Below are 14,976 nucleotides of genomic sequence, written 5' to 3'. Positions count from 1 at the left end.
TTAAAAAGCTCTGTTTGATCGATCTTTTCTGGTGTTTCAGGTAACAGAATGCTTAGAAGCTCTCTTTTAAAATGCAGTCTCCACCGTTCTATTCCGCTAGATTTGTTCTCAGTCCGAAGCCGAAGTCCGAAGTACCGGACTAAAAGTGTTTGAGATGTGTCCTAGTCCTGAGACTGGGAGCAGGTTCAAGTCCGGAGAACCAAACGGGTGGAAGCCCGCTTTTCCATTCAGCTGAACTGGTCCTGAAGCATTCCGACGGCCTATACTGTATCCTCGTCGCCACGACTCTCGACAGCTCTTTGCAGGCTTACCTGAGACACGTCCAAACTGTCTGTCCTCTGTGTACAGTATGAGAAGTTATTGTCAGCTGTATCATTTCCCCTTTTGAACGAAATGATGTGCGCTTCGTAGTCGTGGCACAGAAGAAGAATGAGCAGTGACCTCATTCCCTCAGTCATTACCGTTCTCTCTCTCGCCTCACAGAGACAAACGGATCCGATTTAAAGCTGACCCATTTGGGTCCGACTGGATTGTGTGAGTCTGAAGAGACATTTTGTTTTCCAGATCGACCTAGATGAGAACCTACACCAACAAAGGAACTAGGGGGAGGTTGGGGGATTTCATGATGGAAGTAGGTTGCAATGTTTCTCAGCTGTGGCCACAGGAAGAGAGAGAGCACGAGGAATCAGATGTGTGTGCTATATTTGTGACGGTACAGGGAGAGAGAGAGAGAGAGAGAGAGGCATAGATGGACAAAGAGATGTAGAGAGAGAAAGATGGAGAGGGAGAGAGCAGTAACTGGCTTGTGTCCTGAGACTTTTCTGCCAGTTTTCCTAAGATAAACCACTGCAGTTGGTCCTTTGACAAGATTGTTCAAACAGCACAATTTAGCTCCTTGGGCCTTATGTCAGCCTTATGCTAATGTCTTACATCCGTGTTGTAAAGTGTCCAACACACATCATTAAGATATCATCCGACTGATCCCAGAACGTTTTTGGGGGACCTCCTTTGAGTGCACATTTTTCATACTGTCTTCTCCTTAGAAATGTACATCTGCCTTTTCTCACTGACCCCAGAAAAGACGTTTTTTAAGTCTTCCAGTCGAGAGAGAGAGAGAGAGAGAGAGAGAGAGAGAGAGAGAGAGAGATGGAGAGAAGCCAACACTGCACTCTGTGATTAGCGATTAGACTAACAACCTCAGTGTCGTGTGTGTCTCTCTCTAGGTCGTCCTCAGGACGAGGCCTCAGACGTGTGTCTCTATCTAGGTCGTCCTCAGGACGTGGCCTCAGACGTGTGTCTCTCTCTAGGTCGTCCTCAGGACGAGGCCGCAGACGTGTGTCTCTATCTAGGTCGTCCTCAGGACAAGGCCTCAGACGTGTGTCTCTCTCTAGGTCGTCCTCAGGACGAGGCCTCAGACGTGTGTCTCTCTCTAGGTCGTCCTCAGGACGAGGCCTCAGACGTGTGTCTCTCTCTAGGTCGTCCTCAGGACGAGGCCTCAGACGTGTGTCTCTCTAGGTCGTCCTCAGGACGAGGCCTCAGACGTGTGTCTCTCTCTAGGTCGTCCTCAGGACGAGGCCTCAGACGTGTGTCTCTCTCTAGGTCGTCCTCAGGACGAGGCCTCAGACGTGTGTCTCTCTCTAGGTCGTCCTCAGGACGAGGCCTCAGACGTGTGTCTCTCTCTAGGTCGTCCTCAGGACGAGGCCTCAGACGTGTGTCTCTCTCTAGGTCGTCCTCAGGACGAGGCCTCAGACGTGTGTCTCTCTCTAGGTCGTCCTCAGGACGAGGCCTCAGACGTGTGTCTCTCTCTAGGTCGTCCTCAGGACGAGGCCTCAGACGTGTGTCTCTCTCTAGGTCGTCCTCAGGACGAGGCCTCAGACGTGTGTCTCTCTCTAGGTCGTCCTCAGGACGAGGCCTCAGACGTGTGTCTCTCTCTAGGTCGTCCTCAGGACGAGGCCTCAGACGTGTGTCTCTCTCTAGGTCGTCCTCAGGACGAGGCCTCAGACGTGTGTCTCTCTCTAGGTCGTCCTCAGGACGAGGCCTCAGACGTGTGTCTCTATCTAGGTCGTCCTCAGGACGAGGCCTCAGACGTGTGTCTCTCTCTAGGTCGTCCTCAGGACGAGGCCTCAGACGTGTGTCTCTCTCTAGGTCGTCCTCAGGACGAGGCCTCAGACGTGTGTCTCTCTCTAGGTCGTCCTCAGGACGAGGCCTCAGATGTGTGTCTCTCTCTAGGTCGTCCTCAGGACGAGGCCTCAGACGTGTGTCTCTCTCTAGGTCGTCCTCAGGACGAGGCCTCAGACGTGTGTCTCTCTAGGTCGTCCTCAGGACGAGGCCTCAGACGTGTGTCTCTCTCTAGGTCGTCCTCAGGACGAGGCCTCAGACGTGTGTCTCTCTCTAGGTCGTCCTCAGGACGAGGCCTCAGACGTGTCATGGCTGAAGAGGGGCAGACAGACTCTGGCGGGAGTCAGTCTGGCTCCGGACGTGAATGTGCTGTAATGTGAGCAGAGCTGCTTAGTGAGAGAGAGCCGGCCAGAAGAGAAACTTGGCGTCTGCCGAGGAACACTCGTTCAGCGCCACTGTGCTGTTGGCTTCGGGTGCAGACTGAGCTGCCGCAGCCCTTTGTGGAAAAACACTGAGTGGGACTGGTCTGGTGAAGAGGTCGGGGGGGTTGGATGGTGGGATGAGGTGGGGGGGAGGGGTTCAGCACGTGAGTGGTGTATCGCCGGCATGTGACATGCCCATTTCTGTGGAATAGGACGGATGCTGCCTGGGACAGTACCTGTGTGTGTGTGTGTGTGTTTACATGAAATATGTGTGTGGAGAGAGGAGGGCGGGGGGTATATGGGGGGGGGGGGGGGGGGCTGTAAGAGGGAGAGGGATGATGGGAGAGAGATGTAGCAATAATGACGGAGTGCGAGAGCAAGATGCAGAGATAGAGAGGGGGGAGAGAGAGAGCTGGAGAGAGAGAGTGTGTGTGTGTGTGTGTGTGTGTGTGTGTGTGTGTGTTGTGAGAGAGAGAGGGAGAAATGGAGAGAGAGTGTGCGATAACGAGAGATAGAGAGAGTTCTGGAGAGGACGTATCCCTGGGCAGAGCTCCTTCATCTGGAGAGCCAGAGCATAGGTGCGCCTGAACAGCTCGTCCCCTGATTGGCTGAGAGGGATGCGGCGCCGCCCCCCCCCCCCCCGTTCCCCTCACTCCCCCCTCCTCCTCCTGCTTGCGCTAGAAGAGGAGAGGAGCTGAGTTGAGCAGCAGAGACAAGCCAGGCACACAGCACTAACAATAAGCTACCACAGGAGCAGCATCTCTTACTCTCTCTCTCTCTCTCAACGAGGTCTCACGCTACAGAGCACAGGGTACCGACAAGACAGAAAGAGCAGCATTAGATCCTGCAACAGCACTGCAGTCTGCGTCCGTCCATCGGCTTCTCCTACATCGGCCAGCGAGCGATCGATCTCTGCGTCCGTCCGTCTGGAGACCTGTAGCCTTTAGAGGGGTGACTCGGCCCAGCGTCTGGTTTAATTCTCGAGTGAGGACAGGAGAGCGACAAGCGGGCAGCCATGGGTAGACAGGGGCACGATGCCAACGCTGCCACCCCAGGCATGCGCATGCAGCGCTCCCAGAGCAAGATGAGCCTGTCGGCGTCCTTCGAGGCCCTGGCCGTCTACTTCCCCTGCATGAACTCCTTCGACGAGGACGACGGAGGTAAGATGGCCTCCTGAGATGGAGGGAGAAGGGGGAGGAGAGGGGGAGGGGAGGAGATCGGAAAAGGGGAGGAAGGAGGACGAGACTAAGGGATGAGGCAGCATCATGTCCTGCTGTTCTGTTGACAGTTGGTATCCAAACAGTTTACATGTATTAAGGCTGGTTTGTTCAAGTCCTCAGTGTGTGCGTAGCATACTGTAACGCTATTGGCTGTGGTGTGTTGTTGTGTTCATTGATGTGACTGCTGATTGGGCCTTCTGAGTGCCACCGCCGTTACTTTAATAGGGATTCATTCTTGTGTGCAGCTCGTCTAGTCTCACTCCTTCTTTGGCTTCACACATGAATGAAACAGCAAACAGTCAAGCTTCTCCGTGCCCGAGGTGGTGTGAATGAATCATTGTTTGTTTCTGGTGGGCGGCAGTTAAGAATACTTACACAACATATTACAAATAAAACCGGAGGTGATGCAGAATGCACATGAATAGCAGTGTTTATAAAAAGGTAGTGTGCTAAATTGGATGCTGTTTATTGTCTGGATGCTAACCATGGTGTCATGACCATGAGATGTTTTCATAAGACTGTGTTTGTTAGTTATTGATTACAGTAGCCTTGAGCCGGCCTTTCATAACAGAAATACTCCACTGGAGTAGAATGACAGTGTGTAAGTGGAGTAGAATGACTGTCTAAGTGGAGTGGAATGCCAGTATGTAAGTGGAGTAGAATGCTAGTATGCAAGTGGAGTAGAATGACAGTAGAATGACAGTATGTTAAGTATGTAACTGGAGTAGAATGACAGTATGTAACTGGAGTAGGGCTTTTCCACAGCTGTTTCCTCATTGGACAGACGAGGAGCAGTACTGAGCATATCTGCCACTTAATACGTATTGGACTCTGTAACCATGTTTGTCTTGATTGGAGCGGTATGGCAACTAATCAAGTATGACCTCATTGTCCTGTATGACAGCTAAATCCCCCCTCAGGGATTAATTAAGTATCTATCAATCTACGACCCTACTTGATATCAGCGCAGGTCTGCCACATCTTCATCACCACCATCATCATCATCAAGGGTGTTAATCTCTGACTCAGATGACCAGACCAGCATCATTAAACCTAAACAAAGGGATACATTCCTTTTTCACTTGTCAGGGAGAGATAGACAAAACGAACGTATGTCTTAAACCACTGCCCGGTTGGTATAAGCAGTGTAGCCCACTGACCCCTTTAAAAAGTGTAACACGCGAGTAAAACGCTGGAGAGACAGTCTGTTAGCCAGTTTTCTCTATTGAGTTTGGGTGATTGTATCTGAGGGATTTCTTTATTTAGTCTGTGGAAAGCCTGATTAACGTAGCTTAACTGATACCTTTTCCTAGAACAACTCTGCTGTTGCTGTGGCACATGACAAACACAGTCAGACTGCTGCGTGTGTGTGTGTGTGTGTGTTTGTGCCGATGAATGTGCATGTACAGTATGTGTGTGTTTGTGCCTATGAATGTGCATGTACAGTGTGTGTGTGTGTGTGCGTGTGTGTGTGTGTGTGTGTGTGTGTGCGTGCGTGCGTGTGTGTGTCCCGTGCCACGTTGCGCATCCACGTGCGGCCCACACCAGCGCTGTCAGATAGATTGGGAGGAGACGAGCGGCAGGTCTAATGGGAGCAGTCAGCTGTCACCTCCCATCAGTGCAGCAGAGGTGAGCTCCTGCAAGAGAGAGGAGGAGAGGAGCGCAAACCAGATGAGCTGGGAAGGAAAGACAAAAGGAGGAAAGAAGGGAAAGGAGAAGAGAGGAGGAGACGGAGGGCAGGAAGAATGAGAGGAGCAGATGGGGGGAGGTGACCGGGGTCCAGACCCCTGTGTGACGGGAGGAGAGCCAGACATGCTGTTCTCTTCGAGTAGAAACACACACACACACACACACACACACACACATACACACACACACATACACACACACACACACACACACACACACACAAACACGTCATAGTCTTCTTCTTTAAACACACACACATACGCTGAAACACAAATTAAAACACACATGGTCTCTGTTATGTTGATGACGTGGGGCTTCCATCCCAGGGGCTGAGCTGTTGACCTGTGGCTTGTTTGGAAGCAGAGGTGGAACTGCTGACGTATGAACACAGGCCGCGTTCGGTCATATGGGAGCATACCGTCTCTAACCATATCTATGACCGTGCTATTCTGCTGAAGGTTTTCACATTGAACAATGTTCAATCAAATGGCACATATTGAATCCCCCCCCCTCCTCCTCCCCCCCCCACCCTGTGTCTGTGTCCAGAAGTGGGAGGTAAGAAGCTGCGCAGCACCATCCAGAGGAGCACGGAGACGGGTCTGGCGGTGGAGATGAGGAGCAGGATGACGCGGCAGGCCAGCCGGGAGTCCACCGACGGCAGCATGAACAGCTACAGCTCCGAGGGAAAGTAAGTGAGCGCCGTCAACAAACAAAAACGAAAAAACAAGCGGGGCCAATTATTATTTTATTTTTTTTTAAAGCAGAAAGAGACGGTCTGTTTCCCACCATTCCGTTCGGTTCAGACCTTAACACACTGTAACAATCATTCTAACTGGGGGGGATTTAAAGCGAAAACATTTGTGATCAGGCTCTCACGTGTTATAATTGCTACGCCCTCAACCAATCCGCCCGCCTGTTCACGACCTCTCATGCGCACGACGTCGCCTTTTAAATGTCCTGTTTACTGTATCTCTACGCTTTGACCTATGTGAGTTTCCATGGTAACCATGTGGCGTCTTCCTCTTGCCCTCCAGCCTCATCTTCCCTGGAGTGAGACTCTCCTCGGACGCGCAGTTCAGCGACTTCCTGGATGGACTCGGCCCCGCCCAATTGGTTGGACGACAGACATTGGCCACACCCCCCATGGGTATGCTTGAGATGGCAGACGCCATAACCGCATGTCAATTTTATCTAGATATCGGATGTATGATACAGAATACGTTCTATTTCGCAGAAGCTTTATTCAAAGTGACTTTACAGTCTTGTCAGTGCATACATTATTCATATAGATTGACTTAGTGGGAATTGACCCCCTGACTCTCAGCTCAGATGCAGTCAGTGCAGTGCTCATACAGGGTCTCTGTGTGTTCAGGTGACATCCAGATCGGGATGGTGGACAAGAAAGGAGCGCTGGAGGTGGAGGTCATCAGAGCCCGTGGCCTTGTGGGAAAGCCAGGTTCCAAGGCACTGCCAGGTAAGCTTGACCTTTAACCCCCCAGCTGGCCACAGGGGTCTCTTACTGTCACAATGGGACTGGATGATGAACTGGCCAGTACTATGCTGTCTGTTAATACTGATCACATAGATTAAAATAAAAAGCATTCTACTGTAACATTCCTTCTCTCTTTCTCTCTCTCTGTCTCCCCCTCTCTCTCTTCATGCAGCACCATATGTAAAGGTCTACCTTTTGGAAAATGGAGCCTGCATAGCAAAAAAGAAAACAAAAGTAGCAAGAAAAACCTTGGACCCCCTTTACCAGCAGCAACTGCCCTTCGAGGAGAGTCCAGGAGGGAAGGTGTTACAGGTAACCAATAGTCCCTCTCTCCAGATCCCACTATTAAAGATGTCTAGATGTAATCCTATTCATCTCATATATTCAAACATATACTGTATATTCAAACCATGTAGTAAAATATTCTCAGAATATATTTGTTGATATCATATTATTTCCTGAAAGCCATGTAATAATCACCTTGTCTTTCTATCCTGTCCACAGATCATTGTGTGGGGAGACTACGGACGCATGGACCACAAATCCTTTATGGGAGCTGTTCAGATACTCTTAGACGAGCTGGACCTGTCCAACATGGTGATTGGCTGGTTCAAGCTCTTTCCTCCTTCCTCATTGGTGGACCCTACTCTGGCCCCCCTGACTAGAAGAGCTTCCCAGTCCTCATTGGACAGTTTTTCTCGGTCATAGCAGCGTGTGTGGACTGATAGCATCGTTGTAGCAGCCAGTCACAGGTTTTTTTTTAAGAAAAGGGTTTGAAAGGTCGCCATGGCAACGGGCCACGCCCCCGGTTACACTGCATGCTTGATGTTGTGTCCTCTGAGCCTGTTTCTAGGGGTGCAGACGTGGTCCTGTGTTAGGAGCGAGAGCGTCGCAGCGCGTTGTGCGTGCGGGAGAGCTCCGCTGTGGCTGGGAGACGGCGGCAATCTGAGGAGGAAGCTGGAATGAACTCCTTAAGCACGAGGAATCGATGTTCGATTCCAGGTTTTCATCCAATTTTTGAAGCCATTAGGGGGTCGTAACTGGGAACCGTTAATGAGTTCTACAGAAGCCCTTTTCGAATGAAAAATAAATGTTATGTTTTCATTTTCTTTTTCTTTTCTTTTTTTTTTTTTGTTGTAACTTTTTTTTTTTAAATTGTCAATGTACTTGTACCTGAAGAGGGTGACAGTGTTGCTTACCTGAAGCTTGGTCACAACACGCCAACAGAACTAGCTGAGTAGATGGAGCTGTGAGGATCCTAAGCATGGTCATGGGAGAGGACAGTCTCAGCTAGCGACCAACCTCCCCAAACACCACAGGCCCCAATCACCTTAATGTGCTGAGTCTCAGCACACCTAGATCTGCACCAGAGAAACTCGACTTACGTTACTTAAGGCAATACTGAACTGGCTACTTTACCAACCATCAACACTCCACAATACAAAACCCACAACAAGATGAACTTGTGTAATCTGACATAATCATTTCTCTGTTGATATATTGTATGAAATTTCAATGAGAAAAGAATGAGTTTTGTTTTGCATGGACACAAATTTAGCTGAATAAAAAAAGAAAAAAGAAAATTATTTTCTTGAGGCTGCAACTTGCAAAAAAGAGATAAGGAAAAACAAATAAAACAGATCAGCCATTTTCAACATTTATATTATTTTTAAAGATAGATTTCACTAGTGCATGGTTTTCAATGGGAGAGAATGCAACAGAGTGATTAAAAAGACACATTGTTTATCATTCTTTAGACCATTCATCCGTCTGTGTTTGGCAGATATACATTTAAGGGAAACTTAAAGACTACTTTTGGGGTTATTTAACAAAAAAAACTTTATGTGACAAAAGTGATGATGAAAATAAATGTAAATGATTTATTTCATGGTAAAGGCACAAGCCTGATGAAGATGAACATAATGTGCAAAATTTTTTGCACATTTCTCTTTTTCTCCCTTGTTCCAGGGTGACCATTGTACTATTCATTGCTACCATTGTCCATGCCCCCCCCCCAACCTGATATTGTCCAGACTTGTCTCGGGCTGTTTGTTCCGTTACAGTTCTGTATTTTTCCGTATGTATTTATTTTGGATTTGATTTGTTTAACAAGCATGTTGAAAAGGATTTTCTGCAACATGGCTTGGGCACACCTTACACAGTAACAGCATGTTTTGATAGAGATGATATTTGGAGATTTTGCAGTTTCTTGTACAGTGCATGTCAACTTTGTTACTTTTCTCCCTCACCTTCAAATTGAATTCTCTACAACAAAATTAGTTACTGGTCTTTCGTGACCAATTATTGAAAAGGTTTTGACTAAACATTCCACCCCCAAGATCATATTTTTCTTTCAAAACTTTGGGAAAAAAAAAGACGAGGAAAATATTTTATATTTAATGGAGGTTGACAAAAAAGTTGTGATTGCAAGTGTATTTTATTTCAGTATTGTTAACATGCAAAAATAATCTGTATTGGTACAGCAAGAGGTTTATACCCAAGCAAGAAGCAGCAAGCATACAACTTATGTATGCAGCTGTTAAGTTCAATTTTACAGGCATTGTCTGTGAATGTGAACAAACCTACAAGTCAAACAACATGGGATATTGCCACACAAAATGATTTTTCTTTCTTGTTTTATGAAAATAAAATTAATTTAATATATTTTTGTTAGTTTATTTAAAAGCCAAGACCAGTTTATTTTTTATTTTCTATTTTTTAGTAATTAAATACACTTCCCGTGAATGGGAGGCATATGAAGTCTATAGTTACAGGATGTCCAAATGAAAATGAACTGAGGCATTATTCCTTTTCCATGTAAAGTCAAATACATTCTAATGTAAATTCAATACCATGTTGCTGTAACAAGCTACATCTTTTCCTGTTGATTTGCATTGTACATACTAAATGTCAGAATTTGAATAGACAAGCTAACATGATTAGATAGAATCTGCTGGAATAGGAATAATGCCTCTAATGATGACTAAGACATAAATGTTATTTATCCTTTTGAATGCCTTTTCATTTTTTCTTTTTTGGTGCAATGTGTTGATGCCAAGGCTATGTCTTGGTAAAGTATGGTTGAGTACAGAGATTTATGTAAGTTATTTTTCAAATTAAAAATGGATATTACACTGATGCTGAGTGCCGGAAAATAATATTAACACATACAACAACAACAACAACAACAACAACAATAACTACAGCACCATCACCATCTGCTGATGTCTGACATCATCACAGAGATAGAGCCATTTCACCTTATTACCATTTCAACAGGCTCAAGTGCAGGCTTACAAGCCTACAGTAGGGAAAGTTAGGTGCATTACTGACAACAAACATTTCAGGTCAGTATCATTCACTGATAGAATACAACAGTATACTGTAGGCTTGCTTGATTGGTTGGTTGATGGATTTATGGATGGATTTATTGATTGATGGAATGAATGACTGAATTAATTACTAAACAATTTATAAAAACACACATACAGCCAGTACATCATGGCAGCACATACACATTCAAACTCAATGTTGAGGATGACAAGATGAAGATATTAATTCCATTGTTGACAGTACAGCATCCAGACCTACTAGTACTACCTCCTATCCCCCAGGCTCAGAACAACATTATTACCTGCTACCCAGTAGGCTAAACCTCAAATTGATAGGGAAAGAGAACAAAAATAAATTCTGGTCATGGCTGGTAGTAAGCTAGGGCTCGATGTGAAAATCATCATCTACTGTTGAAGTAAACTATCTTTGTACAGCAGGACACAGAGAAGAGTGCATTTGTGTTTCGAATGGTCTCTCACATGTCCTGTGAGGTTGAGTTCACTTCTGCAGCTCACATGTTCTTTCCGTGAGGTTTACTTCTCCTGTGGTCTGAGGGATGAGCAGAGCAACGCCTCCAAACGGATGACTGCGGTGAGTAAGATCTAAGGTTAAAATGGACCCGAGACTTCTGCTTATATGCCCCACTTCTGTGAGGGAGCGAGAGAAGAGTAAAAAAAGAAAAGAAGACAGACTAGATGACTAGAAGGTGGGAGGGAGGCTTGACTCCTGCTCATTTGTCACACTCCTCATAGGGGGAGAGAAAGGGGACAGAGAGCTAGCAGGTAAGAGAGAGATGCTTTACTCTACTGGTAGTACCACTGAATTAATGTGACTTTATAAAGCAGCAATGTTTTAAAATCAAAGTCTCTCGTAAACGTATTGGTGATTTACGGTTAGACATTTTGTCTAGGATTGACAGAAAGAACAAATTGCCTTGGGTAGATGGTTCCCTCTAAATCAGTAGACTACTGTATATGATAGCCTTCCTGCAGACTAGAGCCAAAGCTACAGTCACATTAAAAGGTTGGCTGATTCAGATTCAGTTGTAGGCTACAATATACAGTGAAATGTTGCTGCCGGCTCGATGATCTGCTCTAAAGATTACAGAAAATTACAACAAACGCACAATTTACAAATTACACAACGCTATGGCAACTCACCTCAGTCCACATTAAATTGATGAATAGAGCATGATGGCTCTTGATTACTTCTAACACCATGTCATGTTATGAAGTGAGGAGACGCCAACACCATAGTTAGTAGGAGGGCCGTTATCTACCTTGCTACACATGTATAACACTTGGAACGAATATACCCTCCCAGAGAATTTAAATGTCTATCAAATTCTGCCCATGAATCAAATAGTTTGTTTTCTGTTGGGTGGAATTAAAAAGTTCTGTTACGTGCTTATTCAAGCCTTAGTATCACACCAAGGACTGGTTTTACTCGACACAAATTGTAGTCCTACACTGATACAGCATCATTAGTTTATATTGCTGAACACTCAGTCAGAGGCCTTCTTCAGAACATAGATACCTAACATACAGTACTTGTCCTCTACTCTTCCAAGAACATCTCATCAGCCATGCAACAGATCACCTCCGCCCCGTTCAGACAGACCTTGCAGCACTGGTCACCACTCTGGTCTGAAGTTGTGGAGATTTACACCACCAGCGACATGAGGTATGGCTGGAGGAGAAACCTCCTCCTCTTCATCACCTGTACCACGTTTAGCCTCCTCCTCAGCTCCCTCCTCCTCCTATACCTCCTCTATGCTCTGGACTATGGACTAGTGGTGGCCGGCAGTATTGCAGGCTCCTGCTGTGCACTAGCGACCACGTTTCTCTTCCTGTCACGTCGTGCGCGTTGCTTCGGGGTTCTGTTCGTGATCTCCTGTGGAATGAAGCAGAGCAGAAACCTTCTCCTCACTGCGGGGACTAGCATAGTGGTCCTCAGAAACTTCCAGAACACTCTAGGTAACCTGACCGGCCTGGCCAGGAGCGTGGTCTGCAACCTGCAGGCCAAGAGGATGTTCATCGACACCACCCCTCTGGGGAACTACGTGAGGATGCTGGAATGGGTCGTCCGCCTGATCCAAAAGTGGTTCACTGACCACCTCGGGCTCGTAGAGTTTGACTTCAGTCTCCGGGTGACACCCTCGGTGGACTCTGTGGAGTTGAAGAGCAAACTTTTCCAAGCAGAGAGGAGTCTGAATGAAACGGCGGAGAGCATCGGAGTGATCATGGACACGGCGTCCTCCGTAGGTCAGAGGATTTTCCCCGCCTTCAGTCTGCTCCTGATCGCCTTCTTTACCAAGCGGCATCTGCAGAGATACTGTGGGAATACGAAGTACAAGAACACATTCATCACCGCTAGATTCCTTCGCTTTGATGAGAAGCAGAAGGCAGAGGGGAAGGCTCATGTCCTTCCCCTCAGGCCAGACGAGGAGAGGCGCCATGTCTGTATCCCTTCCTCTCGTCTCACAGCCCAAGAAGGGAAAGTGATGCTGAAGTTCAGCTTTCCGGTTCTCACCCATGCTCTGGCCTGGGTGGTGTTCATAGGGCTCGACACACTGATGTACTGGTTTGTCCAGGTCATCAAAACACATCTGGAGACGCTGGAGCCATTTAATGTCCCTTTGCTAATGAACGTCAATGTAAGTTTCTATTAGTCAACTCAAGACACAACTCGTAATCTTACAACATGAATCTATTGAGACTCAATCTGGCATCTGACTCCATCTATGAATCCATCTGGCCAAAGAGGCCTACCATGTCTAAATCACTTTGAATTCATCTCATCAAATTATTTTCTTTCAGGATGACACATCTCTCTTGGGGATACATATCTCTGGAGAAAATCAAATGAGAAATTTCAACTACTCTGTGGCCCTCTTTGAGAAGAAGTGCCTCCCTGAGCCCAAACTGCTGCTATCTCCCTCCCTGGGCCCCCTGGCAGTGGTGTTGGTGGCCCTGGTAGTGATGGGCCTGGGGGCCACCAAGCTCACCCAGCTCAGGCTGAGGGTGTGTGAGAGGTTCTTCGCTGAACATGCTGAGGAGAGGGTGGAGCATCTTCACGCCAGGATCCTGAGGAGGAGGTCGAAGGGGAAGGGGGCGATCCCTGAGATGGGCACCATGGGATCACTCGTCAGGAAGGTTGGTGATATATTATTATTTTATGTAATATGTAGGACACAACCTAATAAGCAAACTATGCTTATTCTCTGTCTTACATAATCACACTGGTTAATTGTCACGCTGATATGTGAAAATGCAGAGGTACAAAGGTTCACTGAGTTGCTATGATACCACTGATAGGAACTATGAACAGTAATTGATTTTATTAATATGTTTTTTTCTCCAACAGCCAGAGTTCTGGTGTCCACTGTTGTTCTCAGCCCGGGGGGGATAAGGATTCTACTCAGGAAGCTAGGGTGTTTCACAGAGGAAACAAGGTTAGATTGGGGAGGCATCATTTATGAGGCATGAAATTATGTGTTTGTTCTTTTCAGCTTCGATTCGAATGTCTTGCAAGTCTGTTCAGCTGTCTAGAGCAGGGCAATGTCATAATTGCTTCCTTCTTCCTCCACATTAAGTTGATACAGTATGTCTAACCCATCACATTACATCACCATGCAGCCTATGGTTACTATGGTTTTTCCATTGGTTACCTAACGTTTGAGTTAATGGATGAGACGTAACTGGCTTGATGAACAGTTTATTATGGTTGATTGATGAAACACAGTGATTGTACAGTTCTAATTTGTTGCACTCATCATTGGCAATGTTGTCAATGCTGTGAGTGGAAGTTTGCTTGCTCCTCTTCATTTTAAGCTTTACCTGCAACATTTGCACACTTTTAAGTAAGTTGTTGCTATGCAAGCTCATTGGTAACTCCAGTTTAGGTCACAAGATAATTGTGTGAAGCGATACACCAACAAAGACAGATGTACAAGTCAAATCAGTTTTAAATTTGAATTTTTCTGTCGCCCATCGACAGAAGAGGCAGAGACAGATTTGCTGAAAACTAGTCCTTCCTTATCCATGGGTTCAACACTATTCAGCTGTTCTGGGATGTTCTGTCACAACACATTAGTCTCATTCACACATGACAACATCCCCGTGCAGCACACTGATTCTAGCTGGTGTACATCTTTGGGAAGATGACAGGAAATCTGTCATTCAGGCAATGATGGTGAAATATGGACTCTGAATAGAGTGAGCAGTTTTCTCTGTAGGTTGGGAAGGTGAATTACTGTGAGTCAAGAATCTTGTTTACAAAGTGCAGGTGCATCGTGTTCTTCAGTGAATGGGTTGCTTTCTCCGTGTTGTAAAATGTATTTTTTATGACCGTGGAGCAACAATTCCTGCCATGCACTTTTTATAGCAATAAAGTTTCATGAATCTGAATCTTTTGTGCGTTTTACTCCAAACTCATTAATTTCTACCTTTTATGAAGGAGAGGAGATGAGAGAAAAAGACAAAGGAAGAGAAGAGAAAATGTGGAGTTCTAGTGACAGAGCCCAGAGACGAGGGAGGTTGTGTCTGACTCACCCTCTGCCAGTGACCTGTAGCCACCTCTTGATAAACTCAGGTGATGTCTGAGCCCCCCGCTGGCATTCCCCCACACCAGGGCGCCCAGCAGGAAGCTCCACCGCCACCACATCATGTCATGTGACAGCTCTGCTGCGGCCCCTTTACCA

At 46.5% G+C, this 14,976-nt stretch overlaps 2 protein-coding genes across 3 annotated transcripts in view; both read left to right on the top strand.

Annotated features, from left to right (window-relative positions):
* Positions 1–7,649, top strand: part of rims2a (regulating synaptic membrane exocytosis 2a) — a gene marked incomplete at both ends in the record, with an annotated part of 159,999 nt that extends 152,350 nt beyond the window's left edge. For both annotated transcript variants that reach the window (XM_084443733.1, XM_084443734.1), the window contains 5 exons: positions 5,996–6,137; positions 6,484–6,596; positions 6,822–6,923; positions 7,114–7,253; positions 7,446–7,649. In XM_084443733.1, coding sequence (XP_084299859.1) covers positions 5,996–6,137; positions 6,484–6,596; positions 6,822–6,923; positions 7,114–7,253; positions 7,446–7,649 — 701 coding nt within the window. The remainder of the gene's footprint in view (positions 1–5,995; positions 6,138–6,483; positions 6,597–6,821; positions 6,924–7,113; positions 7,254–7,445) is intronic.
* A 4,210-nt stretch (positions 7,650–11,859) lies between these two features.
* dcstamp (dendrocyte expressed seven transmembrane protein) lies at positions 11,860–14,951 on the top strand (the record flags this gene model as incomplete). The annotated part of the gene is made up of 3 exons (XM_084444621.1): positions 11,860–12,930; positions 13,094–13,429; positions 14,868–14,951. 3 exons carry the CDS (start codon positions 11,860–11,862, stop codon positions 14,949–14,951), a joined length of 1,491 nt encoding a protein of 496 aa, XP_084300747.1.
* Positions 14,952–14,976: the final 25 nt, after the last annotated feature.

Source organism: Borostomias antarcticus (assembly GCF_949987555.1).
Source record: "Borostomias antarcticus genome assembly, chromosome: 10".
Lineage (NCBI taxonomy): Eukaryota > Metazoa > Chordata > Actinopteri > Stomiiformes > Stomiidae > Borostomias > Borostomias antarcticus.
This window is presented reverse-complemented; position numbering and strand designations above follow the sequence as displayed.